This window comes from Drosophila serrata, unplaced genomic scaffold, assembly GCF_035046125.1.
Source record: "Drosophila serrata isolate PLE 108 unplaced genomic scaffold, ASM3504612v1 contig_347, whole genome shotgun sequence".
In the NCBI taxonomy this organism is placed as follows: domain Eukaryota; kingdom Metazoa; phylum Arthropoda; class Insecta; order Diptera; family Drosophilidae; genus Drosophila; species Drosophila serrata.
In genome coordinates this window covers 1,016,070-1,035,806 of record NW_028257245.1, presented here as the reverse complement: position 1 = coordinate 1,035,806, position 19,737 = coordinate 1,016,070, and the positions used below count along the sequence as shown (strand labels likewise).

The window sequence follows — 19,737 nt, the reverse complement described above, 5'->3', positions numbered from 1 at the left end:
CAAAACTTTTGAATTTGAGACAGTATATCGTTTAAAACATTTAGAACCATTTTTTAGAGGACATCGACTGACTAGATTGAGTCGGCTGTTAATGCTGAGCAAGAATTTATACGATTAAAACCACTGTTTAAACAAAAATATCCCGTAAGAATTTATAAATAGGTTCACAAGGCTTAAAATATCATGCCGAAAATACTAGCATATTTGTAAACAATATTTATTGATTATAATCAACCCCACAGTATTCTTATTCAACCCCATACTCTACTTTTTTACTTTTCCATTCCGCAAGATTTAAATAATACATCCCAAAATACAAAAGGCAGCCATCAATTAAAACTAGAAAATAGTTTTTCATTTATTGATTTATCCAGTATTTCATACGATCAAAAATATAGTAATGCAGTGATACTTATTTGTAATAATTGTCTTACATGATTATTTGCTTGTTTTGTTGTTGTAACTCTTTTCTTGTTATTACAATAATTTACTTTATTTTCAACAGAGTGATAGTGTCAATTTCATACTTCTGAAGGAGAATCAAGGTACCACCGCCGCCACACACTCGTGTCCCGTCTTGATTTTGTACAGAAATTGAAAATCTGTGTTTTGTGTCATAAATTGAAATTTATTTTAAAAGAAACGCAACGTTTCCCGCACACAAAAAATTGCTAAACGTTTCCTAAATATACAATAGATTAACTAAAAATATGACTACAATTTATTCCAAAATTTATTCTTGCACATCTATAAAACAAATACGTTTTTGTTTGTATATATTTTAGGCATATTTCTTGGCCTTTGTTTACAATTTTGTTTTTTTTTAGTACTAAGTCTTTCATTTGTTGCATTTTAATTTTGACTTTTCTCGTTAGGTGTTGATTAAAATTCATTCGACGTGAGATTTAACTAAATTGAGCTAAAATATATATTTTACAATTGCCATTTGTTGTAACCTTTACTCTGCCTTTTTGTGTGTGTAATTATGTGTTATTAAAAATAATTTTTGGATGGTTTCATTTGTGTTTAGATGTAACTCTTACTTTTGCGCCAAAAACAAAAGCATTTTTCGGGGAAATTCCGTTTTCTGTTCTTCGTTTCTTGCTTTTAATTCATAATCAAGTCGCTTTCTTCATTCAATTACTTCAAGGATCATTTCATACATTAAACTTAGCATAGAGAAGTACACTAGACATTAGCTTTAATATACACATATATGCATAAATGTGTTTTTTTTTTGTGTATATATATATATATATATATATATATATATCGTATGTACATAATTAATAGGCAACCACTTAAGCATACTATAAAAATAAGTATTGTTTATGCAATATTCATTTGCCACAAAAGAAAATGTACTAAAAACCGAAAAAAAACTGTACATTATACAAGTATTCATTCTGATGTGATCGGCACTCAGTTATTATTATTAATATTATTATTATTATAATCCTTATCATTATCCTTGTCAATCTGTTCAACAGCATCATTCATCGTCGTTCCAAGCACATGCACAGCACAGTCATGATATCCAAAAACCAAAACCCAGCCTCAGACTATCGTCTCACCAACTAAACGTCAACAAATTTCATTTATTGGGATGACGAGATAAACGAGGATTTTTTAAAAGTGGACACAGACAAAACCAATTCGGTAAATGTGGGAAGTTTCCGTCACCTGCACGTGGCTTGGCATTCAGATCGAGCTTAAGAGTCTGGCGAGTTTGGTTTTGGACGCGGACATGTGCCATAAGTGCGCACACAGCTTTATTATCGCTGTTTTAGCTGTATCCTTGTTGTTGTTGTTGTGGTTGTAGTTGTAGTTGTTGTCGTTACTTCATCCGCTACGTCTCTGTGGCTTAGTACATTGACTTTCATGAGGCGTACATGCGATTAATATCATGCTGATATTTGTCCTGAATATCCTTTCGCTTCAACTTAAAGGCAGCCGTAACCAGTCCCATGTCCGGCGACCAGACCTCTTTGCATAGCGTAATGGCGGCCGGCACCTCGTACTTTTGCAACTTGCCTGCATAATCAGAAAAATAATATATTATATATCACACTATAATTTCCCTTGCAATAGCTTACATTTCCTCGCATGCTCTGCAATTTCCTTAAGGATAGCCTTCTCGATGACGGGCGATGAGCACAGCTCCTCGTAGGTCTTATCCGCCATTCCATGCTTCTCGGCCAGCTCCTCGAGATGCTTCTGGTTGGGCACCACCAGCGCCACAGTGTACTGCTTTGTGGGATCACCGTATACGCAAATATTCTCAATAATGCCACATGTCTTCAGCTCCGACTCAACCTTGCCCAGAGAGACGTATTCGCCGGCCTGCAGCTTAACCAGATCCTTCTTACGATCTGTGAGGATATTAGTTTAGGATTACATTTTATACTTTCAAATTAGGCTGGGGAAACTCACCAATAATCTTAAGTACGCCATCGGCTTGAACTTCACCAATATCGCCGGTTTTGAACCATCGTCGTCCGCCCTCCTCGAAGAAGTCCTCGTTGGTCTTGCCGGGCAGCTTGTAGTAGCCCTGCGACACGCACTCGCCGCCAATGAGCACCTCACCCTGGGGATGCGGCTTGTTGGTGACACGATAGTTGCCCTCCTCCCAGTTGACCAAACGAATATCGCAAACGGTTAGAGGACCGCCAGTACGTCCATAGGTCATATCGCGATCTATAATAAAGTCAGAAATTAATTAAGTTCACAGCTCGCAATAGCAACACTCTTTCGAACACTTACAGTCCATGACGGTGGCTCCTGACGTGGTTTCCGTGAGACCATAACCCTGAATGAGTTCCAGGCACAGACATGTCTTGATCTGCTCATGTGTGTCCGCGGACAACGGCGCTCCACCGGACATAATAATTCGCACCTTACCACCCATCAGCTTTGCCACCTTCTTGAAGACCAATCTGCAAGAGAAACCAAAGATTTAGTTACCAATTCACAACCACTGAAGTCACTCTCTTCTTACTTGTCAATCAAAGGCGTCTTGTAGCCACGCTGCACCCACTGGACTTTGTATTGGTAGAGGAATTTGAAGAGCGCCTTCCTAAATGCCGAGCCTGAGTTAACCTTGTCATTGATTCCCTTGGAGATGCGGTCGAGTATCAGCGGTACCGAGGTCATGCAGGTGGGCTTCAGCACGGTGGCATCACCACTGCAACCTCGCTTGATCTTGCTGCTGGTATCAATCAGGGTCAATGGGGTCGAATAGCCAATGGGCACGCCGGTCATCAGGCAAACGCTCTCCGCAACCAATTCGAAAACGTGAGCCAGGGGCAGGAATCCGATGAGCACATCGTCGGGATAAATGGGCACCATGTCGCAGAAGCCCTTCATTGTGGCAATGCAGTTCTTGTGAGAAAGCAGGACACCCTTGGGTGTGCCCGTAGAACCGGAAGTATACATAATAATCGCAATATCATCGCCCTTGGGTGGTACGTTCTCTGTGGGGTAAAATAGTAAAAAAAGGGAATTAATTACAAGCAATAATCGTATGAAACTTATATTGTTTTTGAACTTAGCATGCTAACCCTACACTTTCATTTTTATTTTTAGTTACAGAATTACTTTCAACAAAATTGACTGGACTCGAGGTCTATTGAGATTTTGGCCTAAATTTAAAAGGACTAAAAATGCCAGCTATCCTTGACGAGTTCATTACCCTAACACCACTGACGTGTGTGCAACAGGTCAATGCTTTGCTGAACGCGGCATCGTCGAAGCCAAGAGGTTGCAAAGTGTTCTGCACCTTATTCGGCGTGTACTGCGGAGTACTCGCCTATCGGGCATATAAGGTCCACTCAAAACGCATTGCAGTTCAAGATGGACAGGCAGCGAACATAGCTGTTGAGGCGGTCAACGAAGTGGAGGAAACAGATTTGATATCGGCATTCAGTGATATGAGTGGACGCCTAGCCCCTGATCCTTCGCCAATACTCTTACAGCCTGCTGACATGTCAAACACCGACATGCTGTAAGAATTGGACCTATACTAGTAATTAGACACCTAATATCTAATGTAATACCTTCCATTTTAAAGATGGCGCTATGGACCTCAGACTACATCCGAACTTAAACCAGATTCGGAGAGCTCGGACGAGGATGAAAGGTCTATTACTAAAAGCAATGGAGGGTCTGAGGTCGCCACTGTGTCAGTGGGGACATCCACAAAGGGGAAACATGTTCGGAAACACGAGGACAAAATCGAGGGAGAATCTACCAAGGCAAACTTTTCGGTCTGACTCAATGGCTAAGAATCCTATCCTTTGGCTTTAAATAAAGACGTAGATTCCTTTTTTACTCACCGTGTTTGCTGTCCTGGCCGTTCTTGATCACCTGGTTAAAGGGCACGATCTTGACGCCTGCCTTAAAGCCAGTGGTTTCCGTCTTGTGCAGCTGATCCTCAATGTAGATGATGTTCTTCACCAACGGGCATTTGTCCAACAGGGTCTTGAACTTCGGCAGCAGATCATGCGACGTGATTACCGTGGTGACTTCCGTTTCGGTGATGCCTGTGGTAACAAGATTTTAATTGTTAATTTCGAAAATACTCCATATACTATATAGTGGTGTACTCACAGTGGGCCACGCCATCATCACCCAGGGTGGCATAGACGGTCACAATGGGCATTGCCTGCTTGAAGCAACCATGGGCAGCGATCATCCATTCGGCACGCGTCTCGGCAAAGATGACAATGTTTTCGCGTGGCTTCTGGCCCAGTTCGCGAAGACCGCGTCCAAAATTGGCTGCCGTACGTTCTGCTTCGGTGAACGTCTTCCACTTGTAGTCGCCCAGATTGTACTTCTTGAAAACGCGTCCATTCTGCTGCACCTCGTCCTCCTCGCTGAGGATTTGACGAGTGCCCAGGCAACGCTTCGACGTGTACGTCTTGGCCACATAGTTAAAGACCTTTTCCAGCGTATCAATGTTCTCCTGCAGCATCTTCACGTGGACATCACGCGGTGGATCCGTAGTCCGGTAGGTCAGCTCATTGTCATCGTTCGTTATGATCTTTGCCTGAAAGCGTAAGTGTGGCGATTAGTTTAATTTCGTGTCAGGGGGTGCTGGCGGCGCGATTTGCAAAATCAAAATCAACGCCAGATTAGAGGGGGAGTAGAGTCCACAGAGAGAGGGAGGGAGAGATAACAGACATGTGAGTTTAAATTTATTTTTTCGAGGGTTTGTCGAGGTGAGGGCCACAACTTGGGAGATCATGTTTCGTGGACCAACACCAAAGATAGAGTAGTCTCCAAAACAGGGAAACCAACAACGGAGTACGTACAATCACCAGTCCTTTTGGAACATTTATAGTGCTTGTGAGTGTATGTGTGGTATGGGGTGCCCCAGTGTGTGTGTTGTGTTGTGTGGTGTGGTGTAGTGTAGTGTAAGTGTACGTGAGCGTTCCATAACAAACATTATTACTAAGGGGAATTAAAAACACATTTGCAAAAGTTAAACCTCAATGTCATCCGGCGCGTACTTGGACTCATCGACCAACATTTTGTGGTTAATTAGCTTGGCCTGTTGAGGAAGGAGGAGGAGTTGAGATGAGAACCGAGTTTAAGCATGATTTTCAGCTGTGGAATATCCTATTCAATTCCTTTTCCCTGGTCACTTTTTTGCCCTTGCAAGTTCTTGGGCAAACATAATTGTTTATAAAATTTATAGTTCACCATATAATGATGCATGTCGACGGCGTAGTTTCCCGTCTTAACCCATAAACCTTATCACAAAACCAACCAAAATCGCTCCATTTAGATAGCGGCGATGGAAACGCGTCAGATATCAACGTAGTTCCTCGACTGTAACTTTTTCAAAGCATGTGTTTTTTAGTTGTTTTTGACCTAAACTTTTCAGAGGGAATATTGTATAAGTAAAGACAGGTGAAATGGCAAGGCACCGAGCACAGCTAAATTAATAAACTCTTTTACTATACAAATCTCTCTGATTTACTTGAATCAAAGGTTCCGACAACATTAAAATCACTTGCATTATATTCAAACTGCACAATTCTCTTATCAGAGACCACCTGGACATCGTTGGGCATATATGGCCTGACACAACCTGTGCGATAATCACATATATAACCATGATTTCGGCTGTCAATATACATATATGCCCGAAAGCAAGGAAATCGTTGCGGCTAATTGTCGCATAAAAGAGCGAATCCCTGATAAAGACCACACGGAAAGCGAGCGGATAGATAGGAACAAAATAGGTGAACCTGGTCAATAAATCAAAAGTCGTCGGGCGGCACACACATACACTGATTATTGGGAAACAATTGAGAAGCTCGGAGGAGAGATAGGTGCCAGGGCCTGGCAAAAGTTTCAAGGTGAAGAACAAGGCGGGCCCGAGGAAAATTAAAAGTTAAATCTAGCTGATAGCTGATGTGTGCAGTTTTCAACTAATAAATGAATATATATATGTATATTTAGGAATATATAACTATAGCATGCGATTGTGGCCAGGTCTATATGTACTTTGGAACGGCCAGTGCAAAGTCGAAAGTATATTTTCAACGGCACACGATTCTAGAGATAGTTACACAGTCGTCGTAGCTTATAGGTCCGCCTCAGAAAGGGACTCTCCCCACTCACCTTCACCCGGCGCGAGTCCTGCCGGCGTTTCCAGGGCTTTTGGAATACCAAATAGACCGGCAGCGTGATGATGTCGTACATGAAGGCAATCGCCTTGATCGCGCCAATTGCGCTCTGCACCCAGAAGCTATCCATTCTGTAAGAAAAATGCAATCAAAAATACAAATTAGTGGCCGGCCAATTGGATATGTAAATGTTCGAGCAGAAGTTCAGCTCACAACTATTGCTTTTTCCCACACATCGCGTATACGCCCGATCGGCGACACCCCAAATGCAACCCACCCACTCGTTGTGGCGCTGTCGCAAGCCGAAAACCAACTGATATCACCACCTGTTGCTGCTGCCACTGGTTAGCAGTTAGCAGCGGGTCTTGCAAGTCCGAAAGCGGAAAAAGGGGTTGCCACTCTCCGCTCGTTCCGCTCAAATCGGTTCTCGCTCAGAAAACGCTTTTCGAACAGCCAACCGATAAGAGCTCTGGGAGAGCGGCACTCTATAAAGGGGTATAGTTGCTTTTGTTATCAGCACCGAGATTGCTCGTAGGCAATGATTCCCTTCCTCAAGAAGGAACTAGGGCTACTTGTAATGGAAGTGCGGACTGGACTTAATCTGAAACTACTTTCAAACGACTTAAGTGTGCCAGTAATCAAGGATAACAGCCATATTTCATTCATCATCGATCGAGTAATCTTTACGATGTGAAATACTTGACAAAAATCCAATCCAAATTTATGGTACGTTCTATTTTACAAAAAATTTTACAACGAACAAAGTCCCATTTGTCGGTTAGTCATTTGTTAAATAAATCACAAAACATAGTTATCTCTCACTTGACAATAACCAAAAAAGAAATACCCAAAAATATCAAAAGTCTCACGTTGTTTTTAGCACTTCCATTTTCAGACTCGCGCCAACTTCTTATCACGTTTTTTTTTCTTTTTTGTTAATTTATAATTAAATTTAGGGAAAGATCTAGTGCCAAATATTTTGAAGAAATTTTTTTCCTTATTAGAATTTTGATCGCTTGAGCCCAGGACACTAGATAAACGTATCATTGCAAAAATTAATTAATTAAAAATACTGAATTTTATTTAGACTCGGACTAGTTATTAATAAAATCATAATTGCTCCTCCGCATAGCTCTGGTTTGTCGCTCCACTGGCAGACTTATCATTACAACTAATCATGCTACCATATACATAGACGGGCTTTAATTGCAGTGGCGATCACAAAACGGTTTGCCGATTTCTATAATCCCCCAGAAGACTGCTGCACACTTGATAAAGTCATCTTGAGCTGTACTAACTAACTGATAAGCAAATCGAACGACAGCCTTGAACTTGGATTGCGCAAGTGGGCATGACGTCAATATAGAGCTCATTGGGGGAAGAGAGCTCTGAAAGGTTGCTGCATGTCATTGGGAATTTTTTATTTTTTTAGCCGATAAAGTGCAAATGCTATGGGTGAGTTTCTATATAATAACGGCTAGGGAAGTTAATGATTGTTTATTTTCCAGGAAATTATGTAAAATTTAAATGGCTCATTAAGCAATGTCGATGGCTTGCACAAAGCTATTTAGCAATAATTATAAATTTACTTACTGGATTGTATAGCAACTGGTTTAGTTTCGATTTGAATAACTGCATTTTTATTAGGAAATTATAACGATTAAAAAGTGAGAAGCTTGCTTTAAATACAATAGTATTATAAACTTGTGAAATTAATTAATCATCATTAAAAATATTCTTTGAAATTGTTCTTTAAGTTGTCTAAAACTTGAATTAATCTTTTGAAAGATGTTGTAAATAAGGTTCCCCTCATCAAAACTCTTCTAAGAAGCATTATTTTCAGTTATACTGTCTTTTAATATATTCTTTACTCTTTACCCAACACCAAAATATATCCAAAACCAACACTAAGCTAACACTAGGTGAAGTTACTCATGGAATACGAATAAAGCAAACATATGTAGAATTAAAATAATCAACAGATAGTTTAAAATCTTGTACTTACTGCGCATCATCTTCGATGAACATCTTGATGCTGGTTTTCTCTTTGTCCGATTGCTATATATAGCTTTTGAGATCTCTGGAGATGAAATACTCCTTTTTGGATGATATAATCCTCCGATTTTTACCGGGCTGGATGAGTAGCTTAGCCTAGCTCTGATTGATGGCAAGGACGAACAAGGACAATGGATGCAACAAGAAAACGATGATGTCTGGTAATGTCCTCGCTATGTGTTGGTCTGTGCGACGTTTTCACCTGCAACCGGAAATATAACGAATATATGCATTTTTAATGTAGTGACAATGAGGGGAAAAGACAACAAAGTGAGGTCAAAGGAACAGCGAGAAAAGCACAAACATTGGCTTAAATTGGGAAAATCTCCAGCAACCAACACCATTTGATGGCTTAACAACAGATAACTTAATCAAAACAATACACAAAAATTAATTAAATATATTTTATAAAACGATAAAGGCAATATTCCAATTAAGTTCTTAAAATAGATAAATCCAATCGAATCGCGACCGTAAATATTATTTCAATTAGGCAACATTAGTTCTCTGGCCTTCATGGATATTCTAATCAAATCATAAACTGAAAACCAAACTAGTTTCTGTTACGTCTTGGGTTTTTTCTGGATAAATGCCAGATATACGCTGATATTATAGAAAACAAAGAAAGGCACATCGAGTAAAAGAGAGATAATGTCAACAGAGAAAGGTGGATATATGTATAGCGTAAGTATAAAATTAGACAAGTTCTAAAAGAAAAGCAAGAGCTAGTTGTTGCATAATCATTTTATCTGCTATCAAGAGAGAGTAAATCTCTCTACCAGTCTCTCTCTTAAGATTTGTTTTAATAGAGAAACATTGTCATAGGTCGGAAACCACACAAAATTCTTTGGCATTAGCTTACAAAACTTACAGAGAACCATTTTCTAGCTTTGTTTATCGTAATATGTCGATGGTGGCACGAATCAAAGTCCGGCAGACCAAGGTTTATCCGTCTGAAAGCCGATATCGAAATGGTTTCTTAAGAATCTGCCGTCACTGATAAACAATAAATAACCGAATTCCCCGCTATCCAAAGTCCGCTCTCCTTATGCAATCACTGAAAAGTCGCAAAACCATGTGATGTGCGGGTGATACTCTATATAAAGTGTGCACAAATGTAAAACTCCGTTTCAGTCGGTGGCATCGATGTCGGTGGAGTGCATTGAACTGGCCCAAAAAAAAATAATACACATCTTCGGCTCGGATATACATCCCCTGACATATGGCGAAAACTCAACGCTGAAGAGCCCCAAATCGTAAACGTGGTGAATACGTGTTTTGTTTGCGAAGAAAGAGAATATGAAAACATAACGATAACAGCGAAAACAACAACAAAATTCGGCATTTAAATATTTGCAAAACACAGTCAAGTTAGCAAAACAATATGCACAGTGGGTTCATAGCAAGTTTTTATACCCTTTCAGGGTATAACAATTTTAGTCAAAAGTTTGTAACGGTGTGGAAAAGGCATTTCCGACCCTATGAATCTGATAATATATTCTTGATCAGCAACAACAGCCAAGTCGATCTAGCCATCTCAGGCTGAAAAAGTACGACTTTAAACAAACTTCTTTCAAACTTCAATTTGTTGAAATAATATTCATATTAAAGTCGATAAATTAAGATTCAAGCAATGCAAATATATTAATACGATATGATCTTATAATTGCAAACTGCAAGGGTATATAAACTTCGGCTTCACCAAGTTAGTTTCCTTTCGTATAATATATAAAGTTATATCATAATATATAAAGTTATATAGTATAATATATATTGTTATATCAGAAAAACTTGGTAAAGTATTTAACCCAAACCTAACCTATCAAAATCTTACTATAACTATATTGATTTTATTTCTCATGTTCTCTTATTATTTTATTTCAAAGCCCAAACACTCATTTCCATAGTTCAATAAGCACTGTGCAAAGTTCAAAGCATTTGAGTGGCGCAAACATGAGCGAAAGTTGTTTCGCGGCCATTGCAGGTTAATGAATGAAAATTTCATGAAAATACATATCTTTGTTTAGCTCAGAGTTTCATATCCACCTGTTGACTATAGGTTTTGATCGCATTTCTGTTAAGATCTTGAACCCTGATCACAGTTGGACAAAAAGATACACAAAGTTCGCTTCGAACGAGATCACTCCCAGTGGCGTGTGTTGAGAACAAAGGTTATTATGCCCGGGAGAAGTAATCACGGTCCGCTTGGAAACAATGAGGAAATTGTACACATTAAGCCCGATGATTACTGTAATCCGTACTCTGGTCAGCCGTTGGCTGCTGCTCTGAGAACTGATTGAATCAGATCCGATTCATAAGCCTAAACGGAGCGGTTAGATAAAGCACACACGTCGTATGCGTAATGTCTTACAGCGAACACTTTCAACCCGTACAAAGGTCAAAAGTGATCGGACGACGACACAAACAAACACTTTATGTTGACCGTAAAAAATAAGGCAATTTAAAACAAAATTAACATACAAAAAATGTCTATATATAGACATCGTTAAAATGCCATTTCTGAAACGAGATTTTTCGGCTATTAAACTTGTATTTATGGAATGCAGATTCTGTAGGAATATATTGATAAATTGCAAACATTATTTCACAATTAGAAGTTTTTATGGGGTTAGATATTCTGATAATTGCTTTGCTAAAATGAAATTTGAAAATTCGAGTTGTGCAAACTGTTTATACATGGTTATTAAATATATAACAGTATCATAAAGATATAATGTTTAACTTTATTATATGATTAAAGAAATATAAGAGCTGAGGTGTATTTTTAAGGACTTAGATTAGTTGAATTGCCTCAAAAACAAAATACCTGAAGAACCTTGGAATGTGATCCATGAGGTGTATTAAACTTAAGGTTTCAGTTAATTTTTGGTCTTAAATGCATTTCAGCTCTCCTTCAGCTAATTGCACATTACAACCAATTAATTGTAATTTTAGGGTGAAACTCGCCTAATTGTTTAAAAAACAATGGCTGGCATTAATTACAGTTGGCAAAAGGCAGTAGTCACCTATAACTGTTTGTTAACTAAAAGCACACAACGAGCTCTTTCCAATTTCGTTATTGAATGCTATTATTATGCATTTTTCCGCTACTTTTGTGTGTGCATTGCACAACAAGCTGCTTGAAAACCATTGAACAAACGAACCCACGTTATGCTTGATTGAGTCAAAAACAAAATCAGATGGAAAAAAGAAATAGAGTCCCCTAAAACTCGAACTTGACTAAGCCTAGTTTGCAATAAGGGATTCGCTATCAAAATCAGCTGTCAAAGTCCATGATTTAAGTTTCAAGTTCGCGTGAGGCATTACGAAATCGCCGAGCAATGCCAAAAATCGACTCATTCCAAATTAATTGTACGTCGAGAATGGCAACAAGAGTATATACAGACGTAGTTAAAGAGATATGTATATCTATCTATCCAGAACACGTCATCAGTAATGCAGAGAGAAACGTGTCCACTTACGTGGTCTTAATTTCTGCTTTACTTGTATACTATAAATACATATCTCACTTTACTGTGAAGTTGCGCAGTAAGTAAGTAAGTAAGGTGACTCAGGTTGTGACTTTACTGTTTGGGTTTACGTGTTTTTTTGACTTCAGTTTTAAGCACCTGAAAAAGTTCAATTCTCACGCCATCAGCTGTTTAGTTTGTTTACAATATAAAAAGAAAATGCGACAATAAGCGCACTTGCATAAATATTTTCAATTGTCTGTCGACCGGTTACTTGAACTTTGGTCAAGGTGGTGTCGGGTTGTCTCGTTGGGGAAATTGTAACGGGAAATTATTCATCACCTGATTGCCTTGACATTGAACGAAGTGGGAAAAGTGAGAACGCGTTGTTATAATATGCACGTAGTACAAAATCCAAATGAAATTGCAGCATTTGATTTATTTATTTCCATGCGAGCGAACATTACGTGAGTGTCCGCGAGTCTCCCTCGATCGGTCGAGCGTTTGTTCTCGGACGAATAATGGGGTAACAAAATCATCGTATGACTGTGTCAAAGTCCAAAATAAAAATACTTTTTTGCAGTCGCAGTACACACATAAAAACGAGAAAAACTTACTCAAACGAGATTGAAATATAAAAACAACAAAAAGAATGCACATGAAGAAAAATTATTCAAAAAATTGGAACGGTAATTTAATATAAGAATAAAATAATATTATATGAGGGGGATTCATTTTAAGCAGATGTTATAGTATCAAAATCATATATTTTAACAATAAATTAAAGATCATTTGATGGAACAATCGTAGCTCATTTGTAATTTGATCATTTTTTGACATAGTTATAAGATTTTTAAACTTTTGTATAGTAATTTAGCAAATATTTTAAGCTTAGTTATGATTGATTTCCGATTCCATCCTATAATTCAATTCCAAAATGCAAGGATATATAAACTTTGGATTCCCAAAGTTAGTTTCCGTTTTTGTTTATTATGTCTTAGGTTTTTAAAATATTCAAGTTATTCTCACGGTGTGACCGCAACAGCATCAGCAAGCAAGTGCGAACAACTTTTTGCACGGGGCGTTGAATATTTCATTGAATGAAAACGAGAAAGAGTAACAAACATGCAAAACAAACAAACGAAAGATCGTGTGTTTGGTGTGTGAGTGTGTGTGTGTGTGGGCGTGAGGCGGAGGCAAACTGAAAATAAATTTGATTATGGTCACAGAGAAAGAATGACAGAGACAGCGAGATACACCCACACACTCTCCGAGAGAAAGAAAGATCGAAAGCTCTCTTTTGCACTCGCTCATTTTTGAGTTCGCCGTCCGAATATATATATTTTCGAGATATGTAAATGGGTCTGTGTGAAAGTAAGGCAGCAGTCGCGTAGCGTAGCTAAAATAAATGACCTAGACAAGCGTACTTATCTTTAGAGTGACCATCAACCGGAGAGCACGTGCTCGAGTGAAATTTTCCAGAGGAAAAACAGTAAAGCAGAAAACAAACGGAACACGGCGCTTTGGCAATGATCATGAGCGGCGCAGTAGCAGCAAAAGCAAAAAGCCCGGTTTAATCGAAACCGGTTAGAAAATCAACCAAAGTCATGACTAAAACAAACACAAATAATGCTCATACGATCCCAGGGGCTCACCTTAAGGGGGTTTAACTAGTTATAGCTCTATCTTTTAGCTTTCTGTGGTAAGTGTTCCCCTTTTTTGAAAGCCTCTGCACCTCTACATACATTCTTGTTTTCTAAACCTGCCAAACATAGAACTTTTTGGTAGAAAATATCGTTACCATGACAACCAGAAATAGAAACAGGAATCGAGGCAAAGTTTAAACAGTTAAAAAGAGCTATTGAAATACACTCTTAGATTAAGCAGCATTTTAACACAACAAAAAAGCCCCCTTTTATAAAAAAATCAAAATAGCTTTAATTTCGATTTATTTCCTTTCAATGTTCGCATCACCTTAAAAGAATTTTTCTCGGACTTTGCAAAATATAAATCGAAACTCAACCTCGTCGAATCTGTAATTGCAAAAGGAAAGGGTGACGGGGCAAATAGAGAAGCAGCTGTTGCATTGGTCGAACTGAAGCCAAAATATAACGGTTAAGTTAAGTACGGGCAAACTGCCAAATCGGGGGTTGGGCAACAGGCCGATTACAGAATGTCATTTACAACTCGAAAAAACAGTGGCAGCTGAAAAGGGGTGGCAGTGGGCGGGGGGTGGGTTTAGACTTCAGTCGCCCAGACATCGCGTGACTATTTTTGACATAGCGTCCAACTAGTGCAATAGAAAAAGGGAGAGCGAGAGCAAGAGGGAGATAGAGAGAACGTAGGGAATGGAAAAAGAAAATCAGCAACTGCATCTACACGGGAAAAAATAATCTAATATTGAAAATTTAAATCTTAAAAAAAAGCGTAAAATACTCATAAATACTTGGAAGTTTGTTTTGTATTAAATTAAATTATATTACAGATCTAAATTAATATTTGTTCATATTTAATATATATTTTTACCAGTTATTTGCAAGACCTTAACGAACTTTAAGGAATAAATAAAAAAAATATTACAACTTATTTTTAAGCAAATCAACCCAAGTATCACTCTTGATTTTGCCAAGTGTAGCGCTGTGAAAAGTCACGAGGCGCCGGGCCAAAGGGATGGAGGTGCGGGGGTAACGCAGTGGGTTGGCTGGGTGGCAAGCGGCAAGCAATGTGGCACGTTTTCCTTGGTTATACCAGCTGAAAATCGTACGAGTTTCAGGGGAAATGTTGCCGCCGCCGTGAAGCTTAAAACAAAGTACAAGAATAATGCGGCGAAGAGAAACGGAGAGACAAGAGCGCAGCTGAGAGAGCCGGTTGCACACGTATGTATGTCTGTGTGTACGAGTACTGTACTTGTGGGTTCAGGGCGAAGAGTAACGACCCAGAGAAAGAGAGTGAGGTCTTGCAAGAGTCCAAGAGAGTAGGGGCAAAGTGAAAAGGTCAAAGAGCAAATTGTTTACACGAAGGCAACCGCACACTGAGAGGCGGGTGGCAAAGTGGGCGGTCTGGCCATGAATGAAAGCTGAGACCGGCAAACGCGGTAGAACTGTGGGAGGGGGTGGTGTTGCAGGTAACAGAACAATGGGCGTTGTACCTCCCACAAGACGTTCTATTTATAGCTGCAATTTGATTCTAATAAGCCGGATTTAATGGAGACTCTTTTATAAAAAGAAAGCCTTAAAAATAGGAACCAAGTACTAAGGTTTTAGCTCTTAAGGTTGTTGTATTAGAGCCTTGAGCTTTAAATATGTATTTTTCGCCATTTCCTTTAGAATTTAAACTTTTTCTTTATTTTTATTAGCTTAACTTAAAAATATAACTAAACGTGGTTTATGCACGAAAGTTACAGAAGTTGTGTAGATTTGAAATCATACTTTGCATACTTTTAAAATTAAATTAAACATTTTATTTACTTGATATTAATCTGGAATTAAGGTATTCCAGAGAAAGTATTTTTTGATTAAATCTTTAAATTCCTATTGGTAGACTATTTATACTAGTATATTGCTGTGACAACAAATATAACTTACTGTTATGTATTATAATCAATAAACAAATTTACAATTTACTGGGAATACTTGGGTATTTTTTCCTTAAGACCCTTGCAACACTTTTTTGAGTTCCATCTTAATTCATTAAACTGTGTAAACATGGCTCTAAGTATGTTTTGATCATTTTTTTTCGGATTTTTCACCACGAACATTAAAGGTACTCAAGTGACTAGATTACTTGGCCGGTTCTTTCAGATAGTTTTGAGCATATCATCGTGATTTTACCATTTTTAAGGCCCAAACCCCATATCACCCGGAATCGGTTGACTTATAAAACCTGCACGTAACTCCGCCACTTCTCTGGGGTTTATCTATTCCGGCTGACGGTTTAAATCACTGATGAACTTTTGATATATGTATAAAAAGTAGCTACTGGCAGTTTGCGAGTCCCGAGCGATATGGCCGTTATTAAGTGCCACCGTCTGAGGCGTATTTCCGGCCAAAGCACAAGCCGCGCCCTAGAAACAAAAGCGTGGCATGAAAAGTGCAATTCGCCCACCTCCCAAGAACACACACACACCACTTCGTCGCTCAGCTGGTCGCAAGGAATCAAGAACAGATGACGCACACGCACACCCGTGCAGATGACCCCGAACTGGAAGAACCCCTGCCCGCCCCACCCACTGGAGGCGCCCACAAGCTCGAGACAGAAACTCGCATGATTTTCAGTTGGTATAACATATCCAGCGGCTGCCAAAGCGGGAGGGCACAAGAGAGATAACATGCGGCGGAGAGAGTTTGCGCAGAAAGCAGTTACAAGAAATTTACACGTGCAACCGGAGAGAGCAAGAGAAAGAGGAAAAAATCATTTGGAGAAAGACAAAGGAAGAGAGAGCGTGTGAGAATAGCTTTGTTTATGTGCGTAGATTTTGAATTGGCTCTCTCTCTCTCTTTCACACGTTTAATTAGAATTTAAACTGCTTCGGGCAAGAATGCAATTAACAGGTTATAAAAATAACGGTACACCGAGAATTTCAAAATACGGTCAAGTCCCCCCCCAAAGAGATCATATAATCTGGGCGCAGCACTTAAAAAAACTATCATGTGAAGGAATTTTACACGATTGCAAACTACATTTCTTTTTTAACATTTTTGAAAATTAACTTTGGTGTCACATTAAGTTTTCCAAGAGTATTTTTGAACATGAATAAAATTTTATCATAGTGCAATAGATTTATAAGACTATCCAGAAATATCTAACTAAATATTTGAAGTTCTAAATCCATTGCAAATTGGCATATTTTAGCGTAACATTTTATAGCATTTTCAGGAGCTTTTTAAATTGATTTGAAATCTACAGAAAGATCCCAGGATTTTCAAATCTTTGGTCATATTCTTATAAATGTATAAAAATCTTGACCTTTATTGTTTTCCTTTTAGGTATATATTTTATAATCTCTTTAGTTTGATGATTTGCGTCGTAATTATTCTACCAAGATCAAGGCAGTATTTCATATTTTTTTGTAATTTACAGCCTCTTGAAGGTCTTAACGATAAGGCTGGCTCACAAGCTATTTCTTATTAAGAATGCCATTTTTTAAAGTTTTAATTTTGCTATGGACGATAATTTATTTAATAATTTATTACTCGTTATAATACTATATTTTATTGCCAGGTTTACCATATTATTACTGTTTTAGTTAAAATGGAGAAATATGACACATTTAAAAACCTTTGAAGTCTCAGTTTTAGAACTTATTCGCTTATTTAAGATTTAAATTAAATACCTATTTAAGATTTGACAACCTCAAGAAGTGGACTTTGAATCTAAAGCTTAATGAAGTACCCCCTTACTTTGGTAATTTAATGCTATAACAATAATAATCAATATCGAAATGCCCTGATATCGAGTGGCGAAAGCCTTAGTTGGTTTTTTTTCTGACGAAATAAACAATCGATAGCCAAAACAAACAAATGGACAGCCGTTGCATAAGGCAAACAAAGTGCAATTGCACTTTACACTCTACATTTGAAACTGGGTCAGCGGAAGGCTGTTGATTCCACCTCCTAGAAATAAATCGTAAGACTCGAGCTAAACTCATTAGGCAAATTGCAAGCGTCATTGATAAGGTGGCGCGACATTGCGGAAAACAATAAAAGAACTAAAAATTAAACGTACAATAAAAAAAATAAAGGGGTAAGCCGGCAGAAGAGAGAGCAAAAAGAGAAGCATAGCTCAAGCAGCTAAGAGCATTACGTGTGACTTGAACTTACCTTTGCCGGAGAAGAGCCCTGCTCGCTTCTCAGTTCTGGGACGGCACAAGCGGGTTGAAACGCACATGTAAGAATTCCAGAATAAAATACGAGAAAATCAGACAAACGCAGCAAATACTATATATCGCCGATTATATAAAATGACGTTTTGCCAATAAGAACGCACGCACACGCACACACCGACGGGGCACTGCACAAACACTAGCACACACACGTAACGTCAGCGCCAGCATAAAATGTTGCGTTGGCGTCAACACGTTTTTCCCCCACACTCCTTCGTTCTCAAATTCTCGTCTTCTTCAACGTTTTTTTATATTTAGAGTGTGTGTTGCGCTTTAATTGATAAAACTTTCGCAAAACTTTCACAAAACTGCACAATTGCCACACAAACAAACGGGGCACGTGTGTGCGTGTATTTTAAGGTGTATGTTTGTGTGTGTTTTTATCACGCCACTCGGAAAGCACTTTTCTACTTACACACACACAATCTCGCACACACAACACGCTCAAGGAGGTGTTTCAAAACTGCGTTTTAAGGTTGTTGTTTCTGCTGTTTTGTCTAGCTCGGCGCCCGCATGAAAAAATAACGGAAATTGCGACACAACGTTCTGATTTACGCGCTACCGCAAAAGTATCTAGTGAAAGACCGATTTTGATTTGGAACGAAAAACGTTTGTCGCCGTTACGTTTGTTGCTTCCTATATTTATAGGCTTCGCTCTCTTTTTCTTCGGCCTTCGCTCTCAGAGTTTCAAAGCAAAAGAGAGTGCCGCTCTCCGCCCAATTTCATGGACGCTTGGTTTTGTTGCTGTTTTCGCGTTTTATTCGCCTTCTCCTTTCTCTCGCTCTCCCATGAATTCGCCCGCTCACACACATACACACACACACCGCCGCGTGGTAAATGCCGATGTTGACTTTGTGCTTGTTTTTGTTGTTGCTGCTACTGGTGGCATTTTTATTGAACTGATTGATTTGTGCAATGCACCGGCCGTCCACTTACTCGCATGATGTCTTGATACGCTGATTTCGCTGATTTTCCGCCAGTTTTCGCTATTCCACGGTTTATTCAGGTATTTTCATGTTTTCATTAGGGCTGTCGAAAATATATCAAAATATCAATCTATCGATATATTTATATCGTGATATTTTGCTTTCCCAAATATCGATGTTGCGATATTTTTTTGAAAATATGTTTTTATATTTTTTAAGATAGTATGAATGTCGTGAATTGACCATAAGAGTAGCTTATGTTCCAAGTATTTTGATTACGGTTTTTAAAAATAAATCAAAATATCATATATCGATATATCAAGGTGCAGAATTGCAGTGATTGTTTCGAATTTATTAATATACGCCAAAAGGTTTGATAGATAAGAAAGTTTTCTCCCATCCTTAGAAGTTCGGTCACACTATTAAGAACTTAAATAATTTAATACAGGTAATATAATTAAGATCTAATGCAACTTTAATTTCTGGTGCATTGAGTACTTGAATACTAAATATGTCAAGGGACTTGGAATTTTACAAAGAACATCAAAACACTGCCAAATATTTACTGAATACTTAAACCTTGCGAAAGAACATTGATTGGAATTTAAAGTGAGTTATAAGAAGTCAACTGTCGAATTTGATTTCATTTTATGTTTCTTTGGCTATATTAAAATATATTTTGTTAAATCCTTATCTAACTTAGTGTCATTTGGAACAATATGTATGAATGTATGTATATCTACAGATTTTCGTGTTAATTAGCTCATTTT

General features: G+C 38.4%; 2 protein-coding genes and 2 long non-coding RNA genes across 14 annotated transcripts; 3 read left to right on the top strand and 1 right to left on the bottom strand.

Moving 5' to 3' along the window:
- Nucleotides 1-333: 333 nt before the first annotated feature.
- On the bottom strand, nucleotides 334-19,249 carry Acsl (Acyl-CoA synthetase long-chain). Of its 11 annotated transcripts, XM_086838275.1 has the most exons (12): nucleotides 18,457-18,998; nucleotides 17,980-18,014; nucleotides 8,641-8,892; nucleotides 6,631-6,766; nucleotides 5,489-5,551; nucleotides 4,609-5,047; nucleotides 4,335-4,541; nucleotides 2,999-3,473; nucleotides 2,764-2,936; nucleotides 2,434-2,697; nucleotides 2,097-2,372; nucleotides 334-2,034 (listed from the first exon to the last, which is right to left on the bottom strand). In XM_086838275.1, exons 3-12 carry the CDS (start codon nucleotides 8,661-8,663, stop codon nucleotides 1,880-1,882), a joined length of 2,211 nt encoding a protein of 736 aa, XP_086694401.1. In that variant the 5' UTR covers nucleotides 8,664-8,892; nucleotides 17,980-18,014; nucleotides 18,457-18,998; the 3' UTR covers nucleotides 334-1,879. The 11 variants fall into 11 exon arrangements, with proteins under 11 accessions (XP_086694401.1, XP_020815591.1, XP_020815592.1 ...); XM_020959932.2 differs by lacking the exon at nucleotides 5,489-5,551 and having other exon boundaries at nucleotides 18,978-19,249; XM_020959933.2 differs by lacking the exon at nucleotides 5,489-5,551 and having other exon boundaries at nucleotides 18,457-19,099.
- On the top strand, nucleotides 3,540-4,329 carry LOC110189739 (uncharacterized). Its single transcript, XM_020959937.2, has 2 exons — nucleotides 3,540-4,003; nucleotides 4,070-4,329. Exons 1-2 carry the CDS (start codon nucleotides 3,663-3,665, stop codon nucleotides 4,269-4,271), a joined length of 543 nt encoding a protein of 180 aa, XP_020815596.1. The 5' UTR covers nucleotides 3,540-3,662; the 3' UTR covers nucleotides 4,272-4,329.
- On the top strand, nucleotides 7,641-8,610 carry LOC110189740 (uncharacterized). The gene is made up of 3 exons (XR_015272875.1): nucleotides 7,641-7,772; nucleotides 7,831-8,090; nucleotides 8,144-8,610. It is a non-coding gene; the product is annotated as an uncharacterized LOC110189740 (long non-coding RNA).
- On the top strand, nucleotides 12,589-12,969 carry LOC147642824 (uncharacterized). The gene is made up of 2 exons (XR_015272876.1): nucleotides 12,589-12,686; nucleotides 12,744-12,969. It is a non-coding gene; the product is annotated as an uncharacterized LOC147642824 (long non-coding RNA).
- Nucleotides 19,250-19,737: the final 488 nt, after the last annotated feature.

What these genes read in the sequence shown, in the direction of transcription:
- Acsl (XM_086838275.1), bottom strand. Translation starts at nt 8,663, where the DNA reads ATGTTCATCGAAGATGATGCGCA. An exon ending in ACGCGCCGGATGACATTGAG is followed by an intron (nt 5,048 to 5,488) that starts GTTTAACTTTTG and finishes TTACGCTTTCAG; the next exon opens with GCAAAGATCATAACGAACGA. An exon ending in TGATGATGGCGTGGCCCACT is followed by an intron (nt 4,542 to 4,608) that starts GTGAGTACACCA and finishes TTGTTACCACAG; the next exon opens with GCATCACCGAAACGGAAGTC.
- LOC110189739 (XM_020959937.2), top strand. Translation starts at nt 3,663, where the DNA reads ATGCCAGCTATCCTTGACGAGTTCATTACCCTAACACCACTGACGTGT. An exon ending in ATGTCAAACACCGACATGCT is followed by an intron (nt 4,004 to 4,069) that starts GTAAGAATTGGA and finishes TCCATTTTAAAG; the next exon opens with ATGGCGCTATGGACCTCAGA.